Here is a 23,988-nt window from a genome sequence, read left to right on the forward strand (position 1 = left end):
AAGAAGCGCACCCAGCGGGCCGGATGATAGGGATCGGGTTACGGGCAGCTGCCGGCTCGCACGGCAGCCTCTTCTTCTCGACCAGCCTCAACTTCCGTACAGTCAGCATTTTGTCGCTGCGTGCTCGTGGCCAGCTGTGCCTGTGGCGGCGGTCGATGAGTTCGCCCAGCCCCAGGTTCGGCGTGACGAGCGTTCGCTCATTCCGCGTCCGCGTGTGCTGTTTTTTTTCAAGTACGATGTTTTTTTCAAACACGGTTTACGCACTTCTCCACTGGAGGGGGGGGGGGGGGGGGCGGAGGGCTGTGGCGGCACATGTCGTCAGGCTTTTGGCCTTGGCCGCGCTGCACGCGGCGGCGTAGATACACACCGCCTTCCGTGCCAGCGCCGCTCTCACTTTGCCCACTCCCGCGGCGTCTTGAAGGCGTCCATAATCTCCGCCTCCGGCGAGCCTGCCGCGGGCTCATGCGAGTACTCCCACCGCGCCGTCTCCGGCAGCGACATGAGGATCGACTCGATGCGCCCGCCCGTCTTGAGGCCAAAGACGGTGCCTAGTCATGGGGTGTGCGCCTGCGTCTCAGAGTCGGGAAGCAGAGGGGCACGGGGCAAGGGCGGCGTCGTACCGCGATCGTAGACGAGGTTGAACTCGACGTACCGGCCGCGCCGCATGAGCTGCCACTCCTTCTGCTGCTGCGTGAAGGAGTCGTCCTTGTGCTTGGCCACCAGCGGAAGGTAGGCGGGCACCACAGAGTCGAGGCACTCCTTCGAGAAGGCAAAGATGGCCTCCGGGTCGCGGTCGTTTTGGTCGTCGAAGAAGATGCCGCCGAGGCCGCGCGTCTCGCCGCGGTGCTTGATCGTGAAGTACTCGTCGGCCCACTTCTTGAAGCGCGCATAGTACTCGGGGTCGTGCGTGTCGCAGACGTCCTTGTACGTCTGGTGGAAGTGCGCGATGTCCTGCAGCACGAGCGCGCGGCTGAGGAGGCGCACTCCTCCCCCGGGGAAGGGGGGGGGGGGAATGCGCGAGGCGAGAGGTGCGCGCGGTGCGCGCGGCCGCGCCTCCTCAAAGAGGTACGCCGGCGTGATGTCGGAGCCGCCGCCAAACCACCACACGCCGCCGTCCGTCTCGAAGTAGCGGTAGTTGAAGTGCATCGTCGGCGCCATCGGGTTGCGAGGGTGCATCACCGACGAGAGGCCGCACGCGAAGAAGGGCACCCGTTCGCCCGGCGCGTACCCCTTGGCGCGGTCGGCGCCACGCGACGTCGCCGACTGCAGGGCGTCTTGCGGCATCGAGCCGTACACGACGGAGAGGGAACAGCCCGCCTTCTCGAAGACGTTGCCGTTGCAGAGCACGCGCGAGATGCCGCCGCCGCCACCCGGCCGCGTCCACACATCCTAGATCACGGGCGCGCGAGGGCGGGTCGAGGGCGGGTGGTAAGGGAGCGAGGTTGGGGGTGCGTGGCGGCGATCTACGGCGAGCGAAGGGCAATGCGGAGCGCGACACGGTGATGCAGATGGCCGGATCCCAGGTCAGGGCGCGGCTGGCAGGGCTAGCTCGCAGCGCATTCTGTTGGCTCTGAGCCGGGTTGGCGAGCTGACATATGTGTGCATGCGGTGCGCGCCTCGCGGAACTCGGCCCCGTCGAGTTCGGAGACAGCTTTGCAGATGGCGTTCTGAGCCCTCCTGCAGTTCTCCTCGAATCTGCGCCGCATGTCCTGGTTGGCGCCCTGCAGGTCGTCGTCCCGGATGAGAGACTCGGGCGCCTGGTCGACGTACTGGTGCGAATCCCAGCTGATGCCGGAGGCCTTCTGCTCGTCGGTGGTCGCTGCCGCCTCGGCGAGTAGCACCGCAGCACGAGGACGAACCACGCCGTTCGCTACCCGGGCAGCGCAAGCGTGAGGCAAGGTGGTGCAGATCAGGTGCGGGGCAGCTAGCGTACCTCCGGCGGGCGCGCTTGCCCCAGCCAGCAAGGCGGTCGAGGCGCCAAGGACTGCGGCGCAGTGGAGACGCGGGTCATGCGGCGGACGAGGGGGGGCGAGTAATGGGGGCGGCTGACCGGCAAAGGAGAGCATTAGCAGCAGTGAGGCGATCGTTGATCCCGGCTCGCTCTCCAAGCCAGAATGAAGGGCAGAATTCACACGTGTCAACAGTACACTGCTCCAGTCCGAGTCTGTCGACGGCCCGAATTTGGGATGGGACACTTCGGGACCCGGCTGCGTGCTACTTGCAACTTGGAGAGAGAGAGAGAGAGAGAGAGAGAGAGAGAGAGCAAACGACGTGTGAGTGTTAGAGTTGTTTTGTGTGTACTTGGATAGCAGCAGAGAGAGATTTTTAGAAGCCAACAAGAAATCTCTCTAGCAGCAGAGCCATTGAAAAGGATTTTACAACAATGAAAAGGAAATTAAGGGGACACGTGCACCTTGAGCACTTGAGCACTGGATAGGGTCGATTCCGCATGGTACGGGACCCCTCGATCGTCTCGCCCTCCCTCACTGGTGTGTTCATTGGGGGGGGTCATAACAAACACGGTACAGGATCGAGGTGCACGCTGCTGAAGCAGTGTCGTCCCCCCTCTCCCCGTCGGCGATGGCGGTGTGACCGATCGAGCTACAAGAGGAGCTTGTTCAGCAGGATCAGGAGTGGCCAGATGCACTACCTCACTGGGGTCTGGGCATGAGACCACCGTACGACGCACACGATCGAAGCCAGTGGCCAGCGTCGCTGAAAAAAACAAATCTGCGTTTGGCAACGGCACGGCGCATTCGCTGGTCTGGTGGCTGCCAGCTCGACTCGAGGAATAAATAAATAGAGCAGACAATCCCTGGTGGGATTAGGGCAGCAACCCGACGGGCAGACCCCGCCCCGCTCGGAGGGCGTGCACCACACAGCACACAGACTTATCTAGGCACTGCACGGCTCCTAAACCTAAAAATCTCTCGGCTCCTCGGGATTTCTGGGGAGGTGGTTGGACACCGGTAACTCTTCACCGCACGTTTTGACCGCGCAAGATATAAAGGGTGGCTAAGGCTCTGCCCGCAAGGCGCCCGCGTCGCAGACGCGGTACCATTGACAAATCTGCTATACCCCCACACGAACAAATAGCAAAATCTCCAGAGCTGTGCGACGAGAGCGCGGCCGAAGGAAGGGGAGACGGGAGGGGCAGGGGGTGTGTTTTTTGTGTGGTGTGTGTTCTCTATCTAGGCCCCAAAGAAAGGCCCTACGCGCGGCGTGAAAGCTCGGAAGCGAGCCTCGCACGGCGATCGAGAATGGCGCGGTGGTTCACCTCCTTCACCGAAGCGACGGAGATGGCGTAGTGTATGTATGTGTGGCTCTTACATACAAACGGCGGCGGGCTCGGCTGATGGTGATGCTTGCGGGCCTGGGTTGCGGTTTAGGGGGGAGACGACACACACGAAGGTGGACTGCTTTCTTATCTATCTGCTGGAGCAGAGATTTTTATCTTCTGTGAAAAATCCTTCTATCAGATCGGCCACCCGGCCGGCCCTCTTCATACCTTTTAAGGAGAGGTTACAGGTGGCGTTAAGATCCGCTACCTAGCGGGAGCAATTACAGAGGCAGACAGAGACAGGGCGTTACCAGGTGAGTGAGAGCGAATGAGGTCGTTGGACGGTCCCGACAGGAGGCTCCATGTCGGTGTGAACGCACCGACCAGGAGCGGGAGCGCCAGAGAGAAGGCAAAAGGTATGATGTAGCAAAGCTTTGTTTTTCTCTCGAAACGCCGCGGCCAAAAACAAAGACGTCGGCGGATGTGGGATGACGTTGAGAGAGATTTTTGAAAACCAACAAGAAATCACGACTTCACAAGAGAGAAAGAACAAACTGAGAGAAAGCGGATACAAAACAAAAACACAACCCCCCTACAAGAGAACCTACCACTACAAGAGAACAAAACACAAGAGACATTGATTGAATTTCGGCGGACCACATTGAATTTTTAAACACATAATGCCTTTAATTTAAAACGCCGAGCACAGTCAGAACATACTAAAAGCACCTTCAGGCTATGATGTGACTATCACAGTAGCCCCGGGACGGGGGGGGGGCGGGCCTCACCCGGGGCTCACCGGGGCCCGGCCGTCCCCGCCCCCTCCCTCACCTGCCCCACCCCGGGGCCTCACGCCCTCACCCCACCCCGGTGCTAGCCCCGGGCTGCCCGACCTGGCCAGCCGGTTTGAACATCGCTGTCAGGGACCTCCAAGGGCTCCACCCCGGCCCCTGGCTGACTGCCAGCACCAATGCACCTGCCTGAAGCAGTGGGTTGCTGTAGGGAACGCATTTCACGGCTTGATTCGCACCGGAGGGCGGAGGGGTAGCTCGTCCCCGGGTGCGTGCGTGCGCCCTCACTGCCCCGGGGGTGGGGCCTCACCGCAGCCGGCGACGTCCCGGGGTGAGGTCTCGGGGTGAGTCCCGGGTGAGGCCCGCCCCCCCCCCCGTCCCGGGGCTACTGTGATAAGCACATGAAAAGCAAGACACATAACCACCCAAGACAGCTTAGAGAGCTCCCGCTCCCGCAACATTTCGCGATCGTCGCTATTGGCCATCTGCCTCCTGCAGCCTCTGTTGGGGCGGAATGCGCGGGGTTTTCGGCGCGATGCCTCCGGCTAGTACACGGTACTGCTCTGCCGCAAACTCTCCTGCGCTTGCGTGACGTGTGGGGCGCACGCACTGCGCTCGAAAGTCGCGATTTGGCAATAGGCGCTCGAGCCGGCGCGCAGTGGAGGGGGCGCCGCGCAGGGGGATCGGGGGGGTGCGAGAGGGGGCGTGGGTCGGGCGCGCACCGGCCGGCTCCGGGAGCGGCCGTCACGTCGAAGAGGGGACCTGGTGCTGCTCGAATGACGACGCATGCCGCTCTGCTGCGCTGCCGACAGCCCCTCTTCCGAGCCGGCGCGTGGCGGCGAGCCGCGGCCAGTATCGCTGGTGCGGTGGAGGCGGCAGCTTGCATCGGCCGGCAGTGAGAGCGGCCATCACGTCGATGAGGGGGGGTTGTCGGCGACTCGTGTGGCTCGAGGCCTACGCTGCGCCGCCCAAGCCCTACTGCCGATCCAGCGCCTGGCGTTTGGGGCGAGCCGCGGTCGTCGTCGCTGATGGTATATGGCGGCGGCGGCGGCGGCTCGCCCTTCCCTCCGGCCGCAATTCCGATCCCGCCGCGCTCGCGGGAGGTGGCGCGCCCACCGCGGCACGGCCGTGGCTGCGTGCGCATACACCTTACCCTTTCTCCTCAACGGCTATCCGTGCTTGCTGTGCCCCTGCGTGGTGTGTTTCAAGTTCTTACAACCCAAGGTGATAGAGGGCAAAAAGATCGATTGCGCTCTTGCCGATCCGCACCTACCTAGGCTCTTGGGTGGCGGCTCCAGCTCTTCACAGCGAACCTGGTTCAGATTCGATCCAGTCGGCTCGCTCCTCGCTCCCTCGCTCCCAGCTGGCTCCCAGAGCTGTGCGACGAGAGCGCGGCCGAAGAGCGACTTCCGCGCCGCCAAATCCGCCCAGCTGGCTGCTGTGCGAATGGGAGCCGACTCGAGCGTACCCACCGTCGAGGACAACGGGTACGGCGTGGAAAGCGACGAGCAGGCCGCCAATCGCTTCAAGCGCTCCAAGCCGCCCGCAGGGGCACTGAAGCATCGGCTGCTCGTCCTTCACGGCCACGGCTCCAATAACGACATCAGCGAGCTGCAGGTGCTCAACCTGCAGCTGGCCAAAAAGCACGGCGTGCAGTGCGACTTCCTCTCCGCCCAGATCGAGACGACCGCACGCGACGGGACCATTGCACAGCTGTCGCCGGGTCCCTTCCACACGTGGTTTCACCTCTCTGGCCTGGTCGGCACGCTGGTCGGCCAAGGCCCAGGCGTGGCGGGAGGGTCACTGCACGACTCGCTCTGCCGGATCATCGAGCACCTGCAGACTCACGGGCCGTATGATGGGGTCTACGGCTTCTCGCAGGTCGATCGTGCTAGCCGTGACGGGCTCCGAGAAGCGCGAATAGATAGCCTACACCGCCTCCTAACGCCAACCCGCGCCTCTCCACCGCCTCTCCACTATTCCGCCTCGTAGGGCGCAGTGATGGCGACTCTCCTCTGCAGCGAGACAGTGTGGCGGGGCATCGGCGGGCTCACCGCGTGCCCCTTTCGCTTCGCGATCCTCGCGAATGCGGGCGGGACGTCGGTCGTCAACCGGATCTCCATTGCGCAGTGCGGCCGTGGCAAAGGGGAAGACGCCACCCCACTCTGCAAGCCCCAGCTGCCGGCTGGCGTGCCAAGCCTGCACCTCATTGGCAAGCGAGACTGGCACCGCAGCTCGTCGCAGCAGCTGGTCAGCGCCTTCGAGCCGGCCACGGCGCGCACGTACACGCATGCGCACGGGCACGAGATACCGATGGCATTGTTGCGAGATCGCGAGCTGCAATCCGCCCTGGCAGCCTTCTTTGCCGAGCTGTAAGCCTCTTGTTTTTGCTGCTCCGGAGCTCCTACCTGGAGACCCGGACCCGCATTACTCTTTTTGAGTGTCGCGTCGTGACGAGGAATCCACTCCCATTCCTCCGACTGTTCTTGTTTGAACTTGAGTGCGTGGGGTGTGACCATCGCAGCTTCCGAAAAGCAAGTCACCTCACACCTGCTGCGGCGGTGGCGCGCGGCCCGCGGCGCGCGGGGATACGTAAATTACCAAGTAAATTACCGCCCCGCGCGGGCGTCTCTGCTCCTCTCTCTCCGTGTCACCGCACACCGGTGTCTTTTTACGTCAGCTGAGTTTTTCCGCGCAACTCTGAATCGACCCGTGACCCGTGTACGCCAAAGTACGACAACAAAAAACCGAGGCAGTACGGAATGTACATACGGCGGTAAAGAACTTGGAGCACTTGGAGTGCAGTCATTAACCTCACATCCAGGGCCGGGGAGCTAAGAAGCGCACCCAGCGAGCCGGATGATCGGGATCGGGCTACGGGCGGGCTAGAGAGCCCTGACCCCTAGCTAGGGGGGGTGCGCGATCGCAGGGGGTGCGCGGTCGCAGGGCCATAACACGTCTCCGAGGGATAGTTCCGTGTACCGGGTTACCCCTTAACTGCAGAACGCACCCTCTTCCTCGACCGTGGGGGGGTGCGCGGTCGCAGGGCCATAACACGGGTCTCCGAGGGCGTAAGGTAAGGTAAGGTAAGGTAAACTTCTCCACACACACGAGGTGGTGGGGCAAGGGGGGGCAACCCTCGCGTCTCCACGTCTAACGACAGGAGCCCCACGGCATTCAAAGTGCAAGGCCCGGTGCGCGTGGGTGAGCGGTGTGTGTGTGTGTGTGTGTGTGTGTGTGTGTGTGTGTGTGTGTGTGTGTGTGTGTGTGTGTGTGTGTGTGTGTGTGTGTGTGTGTGTGTGTGTGTGTGTGTGTGTGTGTGTGTGTCCGAGGGCGTACGGCAGCGCTCCGGGTTTCCCTCAGCGGCGGAATTTCCCCCTCGCGCTTCCTTGGGCCCCCCTAGCAGCAGACCGCACCGTCCCCCTCTACTCGGAGCTAGTGGTGTGGTGTGGTGTGGTGTGCGAACCGCGCGAGATTTTCCGCGCGAGAAAATGTAAATGAAAAACAAAACTGACTGGGCTGGGTTTTTAGGCATTGTGGGGTTGGCTCTCCCATCGACCCTCATGACCTCCTGCGGTCTCTGAGATGGACACCAGTGGGTATGGGACCACAGCCAGGATACACTCGAAGGCTGGGTAAGCAGTAGAGGTCGATACTCGGCGCGTCCCACATGGTCTGTGTCGCTGTCGGCACGCTGTCGACAGGACGTCGAGCGACACCGGTGGCAGTGCCACCCAGGAGTGGTCGGGCGGTCTCCTGTCATGAGAGAGCCACCATGTGATCCGTATGATGATTCCTGACAACCGCCTCAGTCAACTTTCGTCACAGTTCCCGCTCTGAGAGGAGCTGCGGGTCAGTTCGACAGCTGGAGCTGTGTCGCCGGCGTGCGGCGGCCTGCCTCCGGAGGTGCCTCTGAGGTGGACATTTTTTGGTCACCGTGAGAGAACGCGTTTGAATTTTCACTCCGGAACTTCAACTCCGCACGCGCACCGGCCAGGGCTACAATAGTGCCAGTGAGGCGGAGGCGCGAGTCGGAAGGCCACGACCGTCATTTGGTCCCTCATTTTACCTACAATCGCTGTGAACCCAGCCACGTACGCAAGTGTCGCGCCCATTCCGTCGCATGTTGTGTATTCACAAGCTAGGCAAGGCGCCACACACATCGCACACATACACACATGCATGTCGCGGCAAGAGCCACATCTGCTTGGGCGACATAACAGCCCCCAACTAGCGTCGAACTAGCGCGCCGACTGGATTCTTGTGGGGAGAGCGGGGCACCATTTTACGCGCCCTCCATCGGCAAGGCGTTCGCGCTGCCCCCTCCCTGCTCGGCCGCCTCGGCCGCCTCTTGCACCGATGCCTCCGCGTCCACGTCCGCGTCCGCGTCCGCGTCCGCGTCCGCGTCCGCGTCCACCTCCGCCTCCTCCCTCGCACGCCGTTCCCGCTCTGCTTGCATCTGCGCGGCCGCCGCCGTCAGGAACGCCTCGCTCATCTCCGTCTTTGGGGCGTACACGAGCCGTCCCTCTAGGCCGTCCCTCCGCGTCGCTGGCTCGGCGACCAGATCGGCGGCGGACGCGCGGCACAAGCCCCAGTGGCCGCGGGCGAGCTCACCGAGGAGCTGAGTGCGGCTCCTACTCGAGAAACAAAGGCGCGTCACGGGGACCGCCACGCACTTCGCGCTGCGTGAGTGAGCGCGGCGCTCCACTGCGCGTCGCCCCAAAAGATGAGCACGTCGGGCCCGCGCTGCGCCTCACTCAGCGGCCGCAGATTCGCCGGCTTGAGCGCCTTGCCATCGCCGTCGGCGAGCCGGACCAGCCAGCGGCGGCTGCTCTCGTCGAAGCGGAGGGCGATGCCCAGCGCGTCGTTCAGGTCGGGGCGCGCGACGAGCCCGGCGAGCCGGACGGGCTGTCCGCACACGAACTCGCCCTGCTCGGTGGATCGTGGCGTGGCGCGGCTGAATGCGAGCTCCAACGCGGCGACGATTCCCTCGGCCACGCTCCAGCCGCTCGAGCCAGCGGAGCCACCGCCCGTCACGATGCAGCAGGCAACCTCGCCGGAGCCGCACGGGCCGCCGCGGTAGTGCTGCACGCGCACGCGCGACGGATCGACCTGCGGGATCGATGGGTTCGGGTACCGTGGGGTATGGGGAGGGTGGGTTCGGGTACCGTGGGGTAGGGGACGGACCGACCTGTGGGAAGCGCTGGGCAAGGGCCTCCTTCGCCGCCTCGACCGGTCTCGCCATCCGCAGCGAGGGCTGCGGCACGATCCGGGTGAGGTTGACGGCGGTGATGTGGTCCTCGCCGCAGTCGGGCGCCGGCTCCTTGAGCAGCGTCACGTCGAGAGGCAGCACCGCGCCCGGCTCGACGAGCGCGCGCTGCTCCAGCCGAGCCAGCCGCCCTCGCACCGTCTCGCCGGCCGCCTCCTCGCCCTCTGGCGGCGGAGAGAGCGCGCCCCGCGCGGCGAGGCGAAGGGTGACGCCTATCAACGTGCGAGGGAATGACGACAAACAGCGGGCTGGAGGCCCCCCGGCGAGGCCAGACAACAGCGCACCGCGCGGCCCCTGAAAGGCGTCGCCCTCGCCGAGGTTGGAGCAGAGGAGCGCGATGTCCTCGCGCGACTGCAGCGAAAAGGTCAGATCGGGCGTCGCGGCGGCGGTCTCCGTGATGAGGTACGCGCCGCCGATCCAGTGCCGGTAAGACGACTCCTCCGCCACGTACTCGGACATGCTGCCGAGGCTGCGCGATAGCTCCGCTGAGAAGCCGGCGTGCGCGCCAATCATGCAGCCGGCGTCGACCAAGGCACCGAGCTCTGGGCCGGTGAAGGAGGACATGAGCTCGTGGCGAGTGGGCGGCGCACACGTGAACGGAGCGGCGCACACGCCGCAGGTGTGGTGTCGCGCGTCGCTGGTGTAGAAAGCCGGGTGCGTCGGCTGTGACACTAGGACCATCCGTTGCCAGCGCCGAAGGCAGTGCAGGTGCACCCACTTCTGCCCACCCTTGCAGTCGCACGGCGACAGCAGCTCGCCCTCCGATTCGCCCTCAAAGCAGTACCGGCAGAGCGGCCCCTCGTCGTCTTCAGCCGCCACCGCCGCCGCCGATGCAGCGGGCGCCTCCGCCTGATCCTCGCCGCTCGTCCGAGCTCCCACCGCCGCCGACGCCGGCTCCTCCTCCTCGCCGCTCGTCCGCTCTCTCGCGCGCTTGTTGTCGGCCATTTGTTGCGTCGGCCTGTTGGATAGACTCGGTGGAGACTCGGGCGAGACCGGCTGACAGTGCAGGTGTGAACAGCAGCTCCTTGAGCACTTGAGCACTGGATAGGGCGGGCGGCGTCGCGGGCGGCAGGGATCGCGGCTCGAAGGTGGAGGTGGAGGCTGGTGGCTGTGGTGGACTTTGAGTTTATTTCATGATGGACTAAGAGGACTGGGGCGGCGCGGCGCGGCGACGGGCGGCGCGAGGCGGCGGCGCGGCGCGGCGGCGCGTATTACAGGAGCAGCGAAAGGCGCGGACGGCGCGAGGTGGCGGCGCGACTGCGCGGCTCGATTTAGTTATTCATATTGGGTTGAGGGAGAGGGAGGCGAGGCCAGAGGCAGGCTCAGCTGCTCTCGGGTGATCTCGCTTTGGTGGCCGAAGGACCCGATGGTCCTGTCACATTCGCGTTCCGAGTCGTGGGGGTAGAAGAATTCGGGGTAGGATCGAGTCAGCACATCCTTGTAGTACAGCGGACCGCCAGGCTCGCCGGCAGCATCCGCAGGGAGGCAGCATATGCCATATCAGGCACCAGTCTTCTGGAGAGCTCAACAGCTGCGGCCGCGATGGCGGAGTCGGCCGCGGTTCGAGCGAGCAGCTTTTGGCTGCGGGATCGAATCGCGGAAGGCTCATGCCCTCGCGGAGCGACGCGGGTCGCGCGGCGCGCGCGTGTGCGAAATGCGACAACATACGACAGACACGACAGACGACAGACGCGCGACTGAACTTTTGTCGCCGCAATCGCCACCGCCGCCATTTTGACGAGCAGCGCAAGCGGGCTCGTCGGCGGCCAGCCGTTGCGGGCCGGGCCGAGCCCGGCCTCAACCGGCCGCGCCGCCGCAGCAGGCCGGGAGCCGAATGTTATGGCGCGGGATTTCTTTTTCTTTTTTCTGCCGGGCAAGTCGTCCATCCCACCGCTCGCGCGACACACCGCCGCGGCAAGCGTTTATGCGTGTCCTGTCGCTTCTCGGCGCGCCGTCGGCGGAGAAGCACTTCTTCGCCAAGCTGCTCGGCGCGCGGTTGCGCGTGCCCGTGCTCGCCACGGGCAGTCTCCTCGACACCGAGGTGGCGCACAGGACGCACGCTGGCAGGCAGATCGAAGAGGCCCGCAGAGGTTCGGCCGCAGGATCGCTTCTGCCGTCAAAGGTCGTGCTCCCCGTGGTGATGCAGGCGGTGCAGGGGGCGCGACAGAGCGGCTACGACACCGCGATCCTCGTCGGCGCGCCCAGAAGCGTCGAGCAGTTGGACATGCTGTGCGCTGCCCCACCGCCTTGCACGCACTCGCGCTGGCCTTCTCCCTCCCGCCACCCGTCCGCCTCGCTTTTCTCCAGGCGAAACGCCGGCGTCGCCGCCGAAGTCGTCCACCTCGCGCTCCCCGAGGCGCGCGCGACACACCGCCGCGGCAAGCGGCGCGTCTGCGCGGGATGCGGCTTCCCGCTCTATCCGCCCGAAGAGGGAGGCGGGCAGTGTGTCAAGTGCGGCTGCGACGACGGCGTCGCGGAGCCGCTGCCGCCCTCGCCCCTCGACACCGACGCGCCCGCCGTCGAGGCGCGCTGCGCCGCGTGGCGGTCTGCTGCGGAGCCGCTGCTGCAAAGGCTGCGCTCGCGCGGGTCGGGCTTGGTGGAGGTCAAGGTGCTCGAGGACGCCGAGCACACATGGACGACGCTGCAGCTCGCGCTGGGGCTCGAGGAGGCTCCCGCCGTCGCCGCAGCGCAAGGGTGAGGCGGATACGCGTCGCGGTCGTCTCCGAGGGACCGAGAGATCGTTTCGCAGGCATCGGTGCACGGTGGTTTTCCTCTCGTTAATCACCCTCCCAGACAGCCCTCCCCATGTCGGATGTCGCGCGGAGTGGCCACGCACCCGAGTCAAAAGTGTGCCTAGGGGTGCATCTAGGGAAATAGTATATTCCGTATCACCTTGCACCGACTGTCAGGACTGGATTGGTGATTGCACCCCCCGACACTTTACACCCATCTCCTAAATAAATAAATAAACAAAGAGTCGTAGAAAATCCAAAATCCAAATCGCAAACATAGAAACCCAAACACACACAGCCACGTGGCATAGGAGAGCAGGAGGCGAAAGGAAGTGAGCAAACTTCCCAAGGACGCACGAGCGAGAAGCACCAGCAGAGAATAAATAAAAACGGACACCTCTCTACTGTGAGATGGGTAAAAACACCCATCTCCTAGTAGAGGCGTGTGTCTATTTATTTATTGCACTCCAACAGCAACACGTACACGAGATCGAGTTTTACGGGAAAGATGAAACCAGCACGTCCGCGTTCGGTTGCTTTCGGCGCAACTTGAGGGGAAGCCGGGTTTAGCCGCTGACGTGCCCGCGGCCGCCTCAGCACCGCCGCTGGGGACGACACGCTGCGGAATCGGATCGAGCCCATGCACCGGGCAAAGAAGGACACTGCAGAAGCGGTTGGAGAAGCTGCAGCCGGCGTCTGCCGTCACAACGAGTCCCAGCGCTGGTTGGACATGCGCGTCGGCTCGCCCGAGGACTGCTGTCGCGACCCTCCCGTCGTGCCGCAGCCTCCGACGAGCTCTGCAACCGAGGAGAGTGAGGGTGCGCCTCCCCTCACTGCTGGCCTGGCTGCGCACCGCCCCACAAAGCACCCCCTCGAGCATCTCTACAAGTACAAGTGCAAGGGCGACCTTCTCCAAGTCGTCAACGCGCCCGGCGGCTCCGGCAAGACTTTAGCCTTGGCCACCCTCCTTGCGGAGCAGGAGGAGATCCGCTCTCGGTCGGCAACGTGGCAGCTAGTCGAGGGACTCGGTAGTTGTGACCCCCCTGAGTGAGGACAGGAGAGAGAGAGCTTTTGTGGTGTTCGCCGCGACAGCCTTCTCCGCCTCCGCCTCCGCCTCCGCCTCCGCCGCCGCCTAGCGCCGTCGGCAGTGAGAGCGATGCTGTGCCCGCCTCCAGAGACGGCGGGGCGGGGTGGAAATAAATAAATAAAACGCACACACCAAACAAAGCTCAAAGGGTGGGAGAAGGACAGGGTCCCCTACTGGTTTTCTTTCCTCGTTAGAAAGAAAAAGACTCCGCTTCGATGATTTTTCCTTTGTGAATCAATCCTTGTCCCGTCCTACGCGAACGGACCAAGGCGCGTCTTCGCCGGATAGCTGGTACGAGTTACCATGGTAGTATCCCGGGATTTAACCCTTTCAGGCACACATTTCGAGCGAGTGAAAACCAACTCCCGAGCACGGCGCCGCAGGCGCCTGTTGATAGGTCCAGGTGATAGCCCTGGATGGGCAATGCATTCGCCTACTTGGGCCTCAGATCGCCCGACCGCGTCCCGGTGCTCTGTGGTCGGATTTGTGACGCCGCCGCACCGCGCCGCGGCCGGGGGCCCGCCGGAGGACGAGGATGGCCGTGACGGACCGGGACGAGCTCTGGGAGGTTCAGTGTCAGTGAGTATATTGTAGAGGCCACTCATGTGCACAATATCTTGACTGAGAGCTAAGCCCGGGGAGGCGATGCCGGGGCCGTATAGCAGCTTGATGGTGATTCGCCGGCGTAGAAGCGGCCGCGGCGGGCTCCGGGTGCCTGAAAAGACGGATTTACGTGGGCTGTGGGAGATTTACTGTCGACTCAAACGACACTGTGCCGTGATCCTCTCATATATGGCTAAATAATTGACCGAGCCAAAAAAAAGTTCCACCGCTACGACTGGAGATATATCGAGATTGGGTCTCCAAGACCCTTATGAAGCAAAATTGTTAAAACTTATTTTATCGTACAAAGGAGAAGTTTACTTCGTATGGTACCCACCCCCTACATTAATTCTTCGCACGTACATAGACACATACAGCCGACACGAGTGCCAGGGCCACCCCGAAAAAAGTGGTGCTCGCGATCCATTGGCTGGATGGCTGACTCGAGCGTCAGTGGCTCGATCGACCACGCCGACCCCGACCAGCCGCCGCCGCCCAAGCTGTCGGCAGATGCGAGCGAGGAGGAGAGGACCGCACGTGCTGCGATCATGAAGGAGCGGGCGAAGAGGCAGCGGCAACAGCACGAGAAGAACAGGCAGCCGAGGGAGCGCAGCGAGCGGCAGTATGAGAGCGGGGCGGCCAAGCGCAAGAAGGCGGGCACTGAGGCCAAGAAGGCTGATGCCAACCGCCGCCGCCAAGTCGTCAGTCAGCACCGCCGCCAAGCCAGGGAGAAGGCGCGCCCGCCACTTGGCGAGAGCTTTGCCTCCATCCGCCAGCGCGAGGAGCAGCGGCTGCTCGGCGAGCGCTTCCTGTTCGTGCCCCAGCGCGTGCGTGTATCTGAGGGAGAACTTGCTGGGCAGTGCGGCACCATGCTGGAGCGCGGCCAGCTGTGCTTCCCCGACCCGGTGCCAAACGACCCGCGGCACATCATGAGCCTGGAGCTTGACGCCTCGGGCCGCGTGGCAATCACGGAGCCAAAGCACCACCACCAAGTGCTGCTCGACGGGAGCGAGGATGAGAAGCCGGTGCTGCTCTCGCCGTACGCGGTGGAGCCGTGGCCGAGCGTCGGGCAGCTCGTGGACATGCACCACGGCAGCAACTTGGAGGACGAGCCTGATCGAGCCATGAACCACTTAGGCACTGTCGTCGCCTTTCATCCATGGCAGCATTGGGGACTCGAGGGCGAGAGCTTTTACCTCGTCAAGCGGCAGACATATGCGCTGCCGGAGCATGTCGAGGCGATGGCGGGAGGCGACGTGCGCGTGGGCTCGTGGGTGCGGCTGCTGCCTCCGCACCCGGATGCGCGTTACGAGCTCGGCCGGGAGGCAATCGCCCCCAACGCATACGGGCAGGTAACGCGGCGCAGGTTTGAGCTATCGGAGACGATTGCACGGCGCATGCTTGAGCGCCTCCACCTGCAAGAGCCTCTCACAACGGCCGACACACACAAGCTTCTGGAGATCGTGCCCGTGACAGGAGCTGAGGAGGTATACTTGCCGTTGCCCGACGTGCACGTGGTGCTACACCGATGTGAAACATGCAGTGACTGCTTGGTGCTCGAGTCCACATTCTTGCTTGCCTACGACACGGACTTTGCGCCCCTTGACAGCGAGGACATGCAAAACCCGTGCCGCTCTCACTGTCCAATAGATCATGATTACATGTGCAAGTGCGCGCGCGAGCAGTACTCACACTGGGAGTGTAGGACCGGATGCCGCGATTGTACCGGTAGTGGCAGCGAATTGGACAGCGAGACGGATGAGGAGAGTGCGCCAGCAGATATGTCTGTGTCCCCTTAAAAATATCTCCTTTGTACCCATGCGGAGCCTTTATTTCGCAAGCGGGCTTGGGACGCCTGTGGTGGACATCTGCTGTTTGCATGGAGCGCGTCGTGGCGCACGGGGCGCCGCTGCCTAGGAGCACATCGACGTAAATCTCAGCGGCATGACTGCACCGCTATCAATGCTGCAGGTGAATCTGAACGAGAAGCTGCGGTGGGAGTGGTGCAGCGCCGTCAGGGAGGTTATAACACCGCAGCCTGGGCGCGGGAGAACGTCGAGGACAACCATGCCTTTCAAAGTGCGGACATGCTCATCTATGAAGGCGCCTCTGATCATCCTGATGAAAAGCAGGTTTCGGAGGCCAGCACTGTGCTATTTTCGACGCTGCTGGACCTGCCCGGGAAGCCCGCCGTACTAGCGCTTGAAGTGCAGCGAGCTGCAGGCCTATCCGGGTCTGGTACTTCACGGTGGATGTACGGTTGTCAATCAAACAAGGAGGTGAAGCTGACGGTGTCAAAGCTATTTTATTGCCAGGACTGGTGGCAGGTTCCAAGCTGGCGCGCAAAGGTCTTAGAGCCCTTTGGTGTGCCGACAGTAAGCTATCGCAATGCCTTTTGGCCGAATCTGACACAACCCGAGGACGAAATGGTTCTCTTCGGGTTTAGGCCGAAGGAGGAGTATAACAGATCAAAAATCTCGAGGGAAGAAGCTATGCACCGCCCTGTTCACCTTGGGCTGGGAGCGCATCAGCGGGTGGCCTGCTTGCTTGCAGCTACACTGTCCAAATCCTCTGATCTTCTACGAGCTGCAGAAGCAGCACATGAAAACGTGCCCGCCACCGAAGAGCCGCCAACCAATCTGCATCCGTCTGACGAAAAGGCACTGCATTGGGGGTGTCACCCAGCCGTCACAAAACTCCAGCCACCAGGCGGAACCTTCGCAGCCGTCGCTACTGTGGGAAGCTGGTGGTTTGGCGAGGATGTCGAAGGCAATGGCAAACCTGGATGGAACAGTAACCAGACTGGCGCAACGGTGACATTTGCTGTCACGATCGGACCTCGCGGGTCGGTGGTCGTGTCAAGGCTGAGTAGTTATTCACCTGAGATGGCAACAGCACGGCTTACGCTTTGGCCACGCAGTAGCATTCGTGATGGCGAGATCCAGAGGACAATGTTGAGATACGCGAACTGCAGCAAAAGCAAGCATGGCACAATGACAGGGGGTGCAGTTGATCCGTGCAAAGGAGAACCCAAGCCGGTGGACAGCTGGACAGTGGGCAGCCATTGGCAAGAACCCTTATCCATCCCAGACTATGACACCCACCAGCTGCCCAGAAATACTGTTGGCGAGCATTACTTGCACATTGAGCTACTACCTTCACAATGGCGACGAGGACAGGTCAGAGACTGCAGTTCCAAGCTGTTCTGTCAGATGGTCGGAGGGAAGAGGGAAGCTGCACGGTACAAGCTACTCAGCATCACAACATGTTAGTCCACTGAGCCGCTGTCCACACCTGATCGCTTCGGATGCTGCAGGGACACTAAGCGCCACGGATCGATCGCGTGGACAAACCACTTGTTTTCCGTGCGGGGTGTACACGGACTACCTCTTACGGGTTGTTGCACGTACGTACTTTTAGCTTACTGGGAGAAAAGAGAGAGGGGGTTGTGTGAGAGAGAACGCAAACCTATCCCCAGTGCTCCCCCTTACCCAGTAGGGTGTAAGGTAGGGGTTTGGGGAAAAGGCCGTAAGTATGGTTAGTGCCAGTGCGCGAAATTCAAAGAGAGAGAAAACATACAACCCCTCTTCTTTCTCTTCGACGACGCTGTGCGCCATGGTTTCTTATAGCTCCGGCCGGCACCCCAGGTCAGCCGGTGATCTAGGGTTTAAGGAGGAATGAATTTCCAAAAATCCCCCCCCCCCCAGGAATGAACCCCTCCCCCCCAGGAATGACAGGAAGGCACATACATCACCTCCATCCACTTCAGCACTTGAGCACGCTGGATAGGGTCGATTCCGCATGGTACGGGACCCCTCGATCGTCTCGCCCTCCCTCGCTGGCGTGTGTTCATTGGGGGGGGTCATAACAAACACGGTACAGGATCGAGGTGCACGCTGCTGAAGCAGTGTGAGTCGTCCCCCCTCTCCATCGTCTCACTGGGAGACGTCGGCGGTGATGGCGGTGTGACCGATCGAGCTACAAGAGGAGCTCAGGAGCTTCATGTTCAGCACGATCCGGGTGGGTCGAGCAGTTCCTCACTTCCTCAATGGGTGAGCTTCAGATCTCATGGCCCTCAACGCCTTCACGCTCCTCCATCCACCCCACTCAAGAAGATTTCAAAAATCTCTCTCTCTCACCACTCAGATAACAAACAACTCGCGCCTCGAGCAGGAGTTACGGCACTGAAGAAGAATTTGGGGAGGGGACCGCGCACTGCTTGACCAGCCGCGAGCCGGGCGCAGTCAGTCAGTTCACACGCTAGGTGAGCTTCTTGTTTCTTAGAGAGAGAGAGAGAGATTTTTAGAAGCCAACAAGAAATGTGGCACACACAGTGATTTGGGCTCGGCAGCTTGTCGACTACCAGCCGGAGCCGGAGTCGGAACCGTAGCCGAGATGGTCGTCGAGGGTGTCGAATATGTCATTATTTTTCTCTTGTTTCTTATCAACCTATCTGTGAACATGAAGGTTCTCGAGGTTTTGAGAGAGAGATTTTTAGCAATACCAAACAACTCTAACACTCACACGTAATTTGTTGTTAGGTTTTGAAACGAGAGATTTTTATTAACCAACAAGAAATCTCTCTTGAAACGTGCCACCCGTGGCATCACATTTTCTTCTAAAACTACCGGGGAACAAGGCAGCTGTCTCTCCCTTCTCGACTGTCTGTGCTTGCTTGTGCGTCTTGGGTCCGGAGTTGTGTTTTTGTGTGAACAAGGCTGGGAACAGCGTTTGACCCAGTCAAAAAAATGGACGTCGTGCTGGCACGATGATCGTCACGATCAGCCATCAGCCACTAAACAACAGCCTGCTGCTCGGCACGAACGCACTCCTTCCGGCAGCGATTGGCCACTTCCGCCTGGTGCCGAGCCAGCGCCCCGACCTCGTCCAGCGCCGCAACGGGCCTGAGCTGATGCTTCCTGTTGACGCCGTAAATGCGGAGAACGACATGGAGCTCAGCATGCGGCTGCTCTTGGGCATAACTGGCGGCATCTCTCTCAATCTCCACGTTTTCGGCCGCGCCGCCGCAGTCGCTCAACTTCTGAAGACCGCCAGCGGTGCGATGAGGGGTTCGGCGGTCTGGGTTCGATCGCTGCGACGCCACTTCTGGGCGGCGAGTGCGATCGCTCCCCGCCCCGGGCTCGAATCAGCCCTGAGGCGTGCGTTCCCCGGCTGCGCACGCCCCGCCGCCGATCTCCTCGCGCTTCTGGCTCCGTCGCTCCTCTCCGGCGCCGAGACGCAGACGGATGTCATCCTCGTCGACCCGATGGCGTTGCTCCTCTCTGGTGCCGCAGAGCTCTGGCGCACGCTGCGCGCACTGCCCCGCCCGATCGCGCTAGCGGCAGCGGCCGACTACTCCGCCTTCCCGCCACCCCACGGCGGCGAGGCCTTCACCGCCGAGCCATCGCTCCAGCTGCTCCGGCCCGCCCGGCTAAGGCACCGTCTCTCCCTCGCTTGCCCGTCGCGCCCCCTCCCTCGCCGCCGGCCGCCCTGCGCCTCACACACACACACACACACACACACACACACACACACACACACACTCACTCACTCTCTCTCTCTCTCACTCTCTCTCTCTCTCTCTCTCACTCTCTCTCTCTCTCTCTCACTCTCTCTCCTCCTCTCCCTCTCTCCCTCTCTCCCTCTCTTTCTCTCTCTCTCCCTCTCCCTCTCCCTCTCCCTCTCCCTCTCTCCTCCCCCGGCGCCCCTGGGGGCCGTCGTCGGCAACCACACGCCGCGACCCTGGTAAGGCGCCTCGGCTACGCGGCACAGCTCGAGGCCTCACTGCGCCGCGCCCTCGCGATGCCGCACTCCGGGGCAAGCACCCGCTGCCCGCGAGCCTTGGCCACCGAGGCGCTTCCTCGCAGCGCTCTGCTCGAGCTCGACTGCTCCTTTGCCTTCCAGCCGGGGGCGCACGGAGAGCGGATTGCGGCGCCCCTGCATCCACCGAGGCCTGCCCCGCCCTGTGAGCAGCGCCCCTCCTCACACGCACGCGCGCCCGTGATTGGCAGGTCTCCCTCTTGAGAGAGGGGCTCGCTGCTTACGCCCCATGCAACCACGAGATTGAGCACGTCGCCTTTGCGTGGCACGCCAAGGCAGCGCACGAGGCGGACTATGCCGGCCGCCGCTGCGCTTGCTCGCAGCGGCTGCGCCTGCTGCTGCCCCCGGGCGCGGATGCGGCCGCAGCCACAGGGTTTGGCTCAAAGCTGCGCGCCACCCTCCGTAAGCTTACGCTGGAGCCGAGCGTGCTCGTCTGGGCGAATCGCTACCTCTCCCTCCGCCCGCCGCCGCCGCACGTTGCCGTGTTGCTCGACCGCACACAGCAGCCACCTGGCTACGTGGCGCTCCCTCTCTCGGAGGAACTTTCGGAGGATGTCTCGGAGGATGGCAAAGGCGGTCGTCGCTCGCCGGCGCCGCTGCAGCCGCACGAGGGCGGCGCCGGCGTGCAAGTCATCTACCCGTGCGGGCACGCAGGCGCTGAAGAGCACTTCATCCTGCAGACGCTTCTCGGCGCTTGCTCGCCGACCCGGCACTGCCTCTTCCCGCTCGTACAGGCGGCTGCTAGACCGTTGCAGAACACTCGACGCGCTCACCCCGCCAGTCTCCTCGTGAAGCACCCGCCCGCCGGACCCATGGCGACGCGAGCATTTCGCGAGGCCTCTCACGTCAGCCGCCTCCCCTTTCCTCCCGCGGCTCCTAGGCGCTCGCCGCTGGCGACCTCGCCCTCATCAAGGCGGTGGTGGTGCCTGGCGCCGTGTTTGTCCTGCAGCGCGGCCAGTTCTCATTTGCCTACCGGGTAGCCGCCGCCGCGGGCGTGCCCACCTCGGCGCTCATACTCGTGCACATCTCGGACGGCAACATCTACCGGGCTGCCATGGCCTCGTCGACCGCGCACTACCCGCGATGGCGCGCCGCCTTCCGGCAGTATTGGGTCGCGGACGCGCCCTTGGCAGAGCTGCCCGCGAGCGCCGCCGCCCCGGGCGACCACCCAGGGCGCGATTTCGCACCAACGCTGCAGGACGCCGCGGATGGCGGGCATGTCTCGTGGATCCCGATTGGAATGAACCCGCAGTGGGTGCGCCTCTCCCCCTCGCTCGCCTCGCGCGCCATCCCGCTGCTGCCCGCGTCCGCACGCCGCCTCCCGCTCACCTTTTTGGGGTCCACCGACAAGTCGGATCGGCTGCAGCGCATTGGCGAGGTGAACGCGGTGCTCGCAACGCTCGACGCGATACTTCCTGAGCCCCTCCGAGTATTCCACCGGCGCGGCAGCGTGGCGTGCTATGGCGAGGGTTGCGCAGATGAGCGGTACGTCAACGAGACGCTCGAGTCGCGGCTCTGCCTCCAGCTGCCCGGCTCGAGTGTCGAATCGAATCGGCTGTACGAGCAGCTCGAGGGCGGCTGCGTCCCCACCATCGTCGAAGAGTGGGGCCCCGGCGAGGCGGCGGTCGGCACCACCCCGACCTATGGCGCCGCCGCCACCGCCGACGTCCGCGCTGCTTTTGCGCCGCTCACTCTGGTGACCGGCACGCCGCCACCTTTCATTACCGTTCCCCGTGTGAGCGATCTGCCGACAGCGCTGGCGCCGCTGCTCGCGTCGCACGACGCGCTCGACGCGCTCCAAGCGCGCGTGGTCGAGTGGTGGGGACGGGCCAAGCGGCACTACGCCGACGCAATGGAGAGCGCCGTGTGTCCGCCAAATAAGTAAAATTGTGACGCGACACAGGGCGGGGACCTGTTCCTTTCGTTTTTACCTATCTCACAGTCGAGGTGTCCTTTTTTTATTTTTCATTTTGGTCAATGCCCCCGGCGCGCGCGCCGCGCGGAGTTCAGACACTGAGTGTGTTTCCTCATTCCTGCTTTGAAAAAGCATTTAGATCTGTAGACATATCTCGTCCTCGATGCGCGCCATCAGCCGCTCTGCTTCCGGCCACCAAAAATGGCAATGCTTCAACACCACAAGCGCAATGTGGCATCGCTGCCGCCTGTGACCATCCACTGGCCCTTCCTATCGAAGGTGCAGCATTGGACCGCGTCACTGTGGCCCGTCATCGTGGTCCGTAGCTCTCCCAGCTCGGTATCAAAGACACGCACCTGACCGTCGTCGCAGCCAGCGGCGAGCCACTTGCCGCTCGGGTCAAAAGCGGTCGCATTGCACGGATACTGGCCCACCGTGAAGGCGGCCTTTTCCGCTACCATGCGGACGTCCCACAGCCGGACGACACCGTCCGCATCGCCGGACGCAATGGTGTCGCCCGTCACCCGAAAGCTCACCGAATTGATTGAGTTCTTGTGCCCGTAGAAGGTCTGGATGCAGAGCCCCGAGCGACAGTCCCAGAGCGAGACGGTCTTGTCGCCGGACCCGGTGCACACGTTGTTCGAGTAGGGCTGAAAGCACACCGAGTTGACCGAGTCCACGTGTCCGCGCAGGGTGTGCTTGCATTTGGCCGCCAGGAGGTCCCACACCTTGGCGGTGTGGTCCATCGAACAACTGACGGCGAAGTTGTCGGTCACGTCATGGTAGGCCACACCCCACACTGCCTGCGAGTGCTCGCTCAGCGACGCCATGCAGCGGCTGGTGGCAAAGTCCCAGATCTTGACCGAGCAATCGGCCGAGCCAGTCGCAAGCTGTGCGCCCGAGGGCGCAAAGGCAATGCTGGAGAGCCAGTCCGCGTGGCCCTCCGCAGACATGAGGAGCTCGCCGCCTGGCAGGCCCCACATCTTCCACGAGCAATCATCCGAAGCGGTCGCCACAACCGGCCGGGACGGATGCACGGCGATCGCACTGATGGCGGCATTATGCGCCTGGAATGTCTTGGACAGGCCCCAGCGTTCCATGGGCGCCTCAGTCGCCGGCCGGGAGTGATACGGGTTGATACACGAATCAGGGAGCCGTGAGGAGCTCCTCGCTCCGCGCTTTGTCGCAGCCGCTGGTGGCGACGCCGTGTCCGAGGCCCGAGCAGCCTCCAGCTGCTTCATCTGTTCCTCGAACGCCGCCACCTTTGCTGCGAGCCGATCGCGCTCCAGCCGTAGCATCATCTTCTCCTTCATCGCCGTCTCATACTTGGTGCGCATCATGTTCAGCATCGGCTCATAGCTGTCACAATGGCTCTTGAGACGCCGCAGGTCGGCGACAAGCCGCTTCTTCTCCTGCACCACCCGCTTGTGGTGCATCCGATGGAAGTCACGCTCCTTCCGGTACCTGTCCCACGTCGACTTGGCGGCCGTCGACACATCCTGCATCTGCTCCGCCTCGGCCTGCAGTGCCTGGAGCTGGTTCCTCAGCTGCTGGTTGCGCACGTAGATATCAGGCACCGGGTCGACATCGAGCGCTGAGAGCTTCCCTTCGCCGCTCAGCCGGTACCACTCGCGCTGAAACGCGTCCAGCGTCTCTTGCTGCGGGTAGGGCATCGAATGCCGTCAGCTTCTGACGACAGGGAGGGGCCAGGGAGTGGGGGGGCGGCATGTGCGCACCATTCCGAGCTTGAGGAGAGCGTTACGGATGAAGTCATCCAGCACCTCCGGCCTCTGCGTCACGGCCGGTCGTGGTGGCTGGGGCTGACCAAAGGCCGTGCCCTCCAGCTTCTTCGTCCGAACGGTGGCGAGCACTTGCTCAAGGGCCTCGTCGGCCTCCTCGTCCTCAATCTCCTCCTCCACCTCAACCTCCTTGTACTCGTAGTCGTCGTCGTCCTCCTCCTCGAGCGTCACCTCCTCGAGAATGTACGTGCCCCCCTCCACCTTGGCTGCAGCCATGCTCGAGTCTGAAGAGCGCAGAATCGAGAGGCGAGAGCGCCGGGCACAGAGCAACAAGCGAAACGCGAAACGGCACGGATGATGTTTCTGTTCATACTCTGCCAGGGCCCGCCGCTGACGACGCCCCGTGTAGGAAGTAGCGCTTGTGACTGCTGCCTGTGTGAGTGTGTGGGCACGTGCGTGGGAGAAAGAATAAACAAATAAAATAAAACGGCCAAACTCTGAGTGCTACTCTCTGTAGGTCAGTCTGTACTCTGAGACGACGGACGTGGGATTCAAAGGGACATATCTCCGAGCCCGCCTGACTATCCGCCGCCGCCCCTGCCTCGCCCTCAGCGAGGCGGAGAGGTCAAGGCGCTGCACAAAAAAAGGAGGGGATTATGCACACGCGTGAGGGGTTGATAATCGCACTCGCAGAGGCGCAGCGCAAGCGCGAATGAATATTATGTGATTGTTAAGAGATATACGTAGCGTTA

The 23,988-nt window shown here is 62.8% G+C and overlaps 7 protein-coding genes across 7 annotated transcripts; 4 read left to right on the forward strand and 3 right to left on the reverse strand.

Moving 5' to 3' along the window:
- Positions 1–220: 220 nt before the first annotated feature.
- On the reverse strand, positions 221–2,102 carry CPO (coproporphyrinogen oxidase). The gene is made up of 6 exons (XM_005762000.1): positions 2,051–2,102; positions 1,934–1,984; positions 1,617–1,870; positions 1,054–1,389; positions 621–951; positions 221–548 (listed from the first exon to the last, which is right to left on the reverse strand). The coding sequence occupies exons 1-6, from the start codon at positions 2,064–2,066 to the stop codon at positions 391–393; spliced, it is 1,146 nt and encodes a 381-aa protein (XP_005762057.1). The 5' UTR covers positions 2,067–2,102; the 3' UTR covers positions 221–390.
- Positions 2,103–5,517: 3,415 nt separating this feature from the next.
- On the forward strand, positions 5,518–6,585 carry EMIHUDRAFT_461808 (hypothetical protein; the record flags this gene model as incomplete). Its single annotated transcript, XM_005762001.1, has 2 exons — positions 5,518–5,952; positions 6,064–6,585. The coding sequence occupies 2 exons, from the start codon at positions 5,518–5,520 to the stop codon at positions 6,445–6,447; spliced, it is 819 nt and encodes a 272-aa protein (XP_005762058.1). The 3' UTR covers positions 6,448–6,585.
- Positions 6,586–8,199: 1,614 nt separating this feature from the next.
- On the reverse strand, positions 8,200–10,303 carry EMIHUDRAFT_432925 (hypothetical protein). Its single transcript, XM_005762002.1, has 4 exons — positions 9,625–10,303; positions 9,263–9,552; positions 8,777–9,183; positions 8,200–8,705 (listed from the first exon to the last, which is right to left on the reverse strand). The coding sequence occupies exons 1-4, from the start codon at positions 10,283–10,285 to the stop codon at positions 8,357–8,359; spliced, it is 1,707 nt and encodes a 568-aa protein (XP_005762059.1). The 5' UTR covers positions 10,286–10,303; the 3' UTR covers positions 8,200–8,356.
- A 961-nt stretch (positions 10,304–11,264) lies between these two features.
- Positions 11,265–12,038, forward strand: EMIHUDRAFT_96865 (hypothetical protein; the record flags this gene model as incomplete). Its single annotated transcript, XM_005762003.1, has 2 exons — positions 11,265–11,569; positions 11,648–12,038. 2 exons carry the CDS (start codon positions 11,265–11,267, stop codon positions 12,036–12,038), a joined length of 696 nt encoding a protein of 231 aa, XP_005762060.1.
- A 2,158-nt stretch (positions 12,039–14,196) lies between these two features.
- Positions 14,197–15,561, forward strand: EMIHUDRAFT_198187 (hypothetical protein; the record flags this gene model as incomplete). The annotated part of the gene is made up of 1 exon (XM_005762004.1): positions 14,197–15,561. The coding sequence occupies one exon, from the start codon at positions 14,197–14,199 to the stop codon at positions 15,559–15,561; it is 1,365 nt and encodes a 454-aa protein (XP_005762061.1).
- Positions 15,562–18,530: 2,969 nt separating this feature from the next.
- On the forward strand, positions 18,531–21,467 carry EMIHUDRAFT_198189 (hypothetical protein; the record flags this gene model as incomplete). Its single annotated transcript, XM_005762005.1, has 3 exons — positions 18,531–19,203; positions 19,790–20,310; positions 20,463–21,467. The coding sequence occupies 3 exons, from the start codon at positions 18,531–18,533 to the stop codon at positions 21,465–21,467; spliced, it is 2,199 nt and encodes a 732-aa protein (XP_005762062.1).
- A 242-nt stretch (positions 21,468–21,709) lies between these two features.
- EMIHUDRAFT_198190 (hypothetical protein) lies at positions 21,710–23,512 on the reverse strand (the record flags this gene model as incomplete). Its single annotated transcript, XM_005762006.1, has 3 exons — positions 21,710–23,155; positions 23,234–23,344; positions 23,468–23,512. The coding sequence occupies 3 exons, from the start codon at positions 23,510–23,512 to the stop codon at positions 21,710–21,712; spliced, it is 1,602 nt and encodes a 533-aa protein (XP_005762063.1).
- Between the last annotated feature and the right edge of the window lie 476 nt (positions 23,513–23,988).

This window comes from Emiliania huxleyi, assembly GCF_000372725.1.
Source record: "Emiliania huxleyi CCMP1516 unplaced genomic scaffold EMIHUscaffold_7, whole genome shotgun sequence".
NCBI lineage: Eukaryota > Haptophyta > Isochrysidales > Noelaerhabdaceae > Emiliania > Emiliania huxleyi.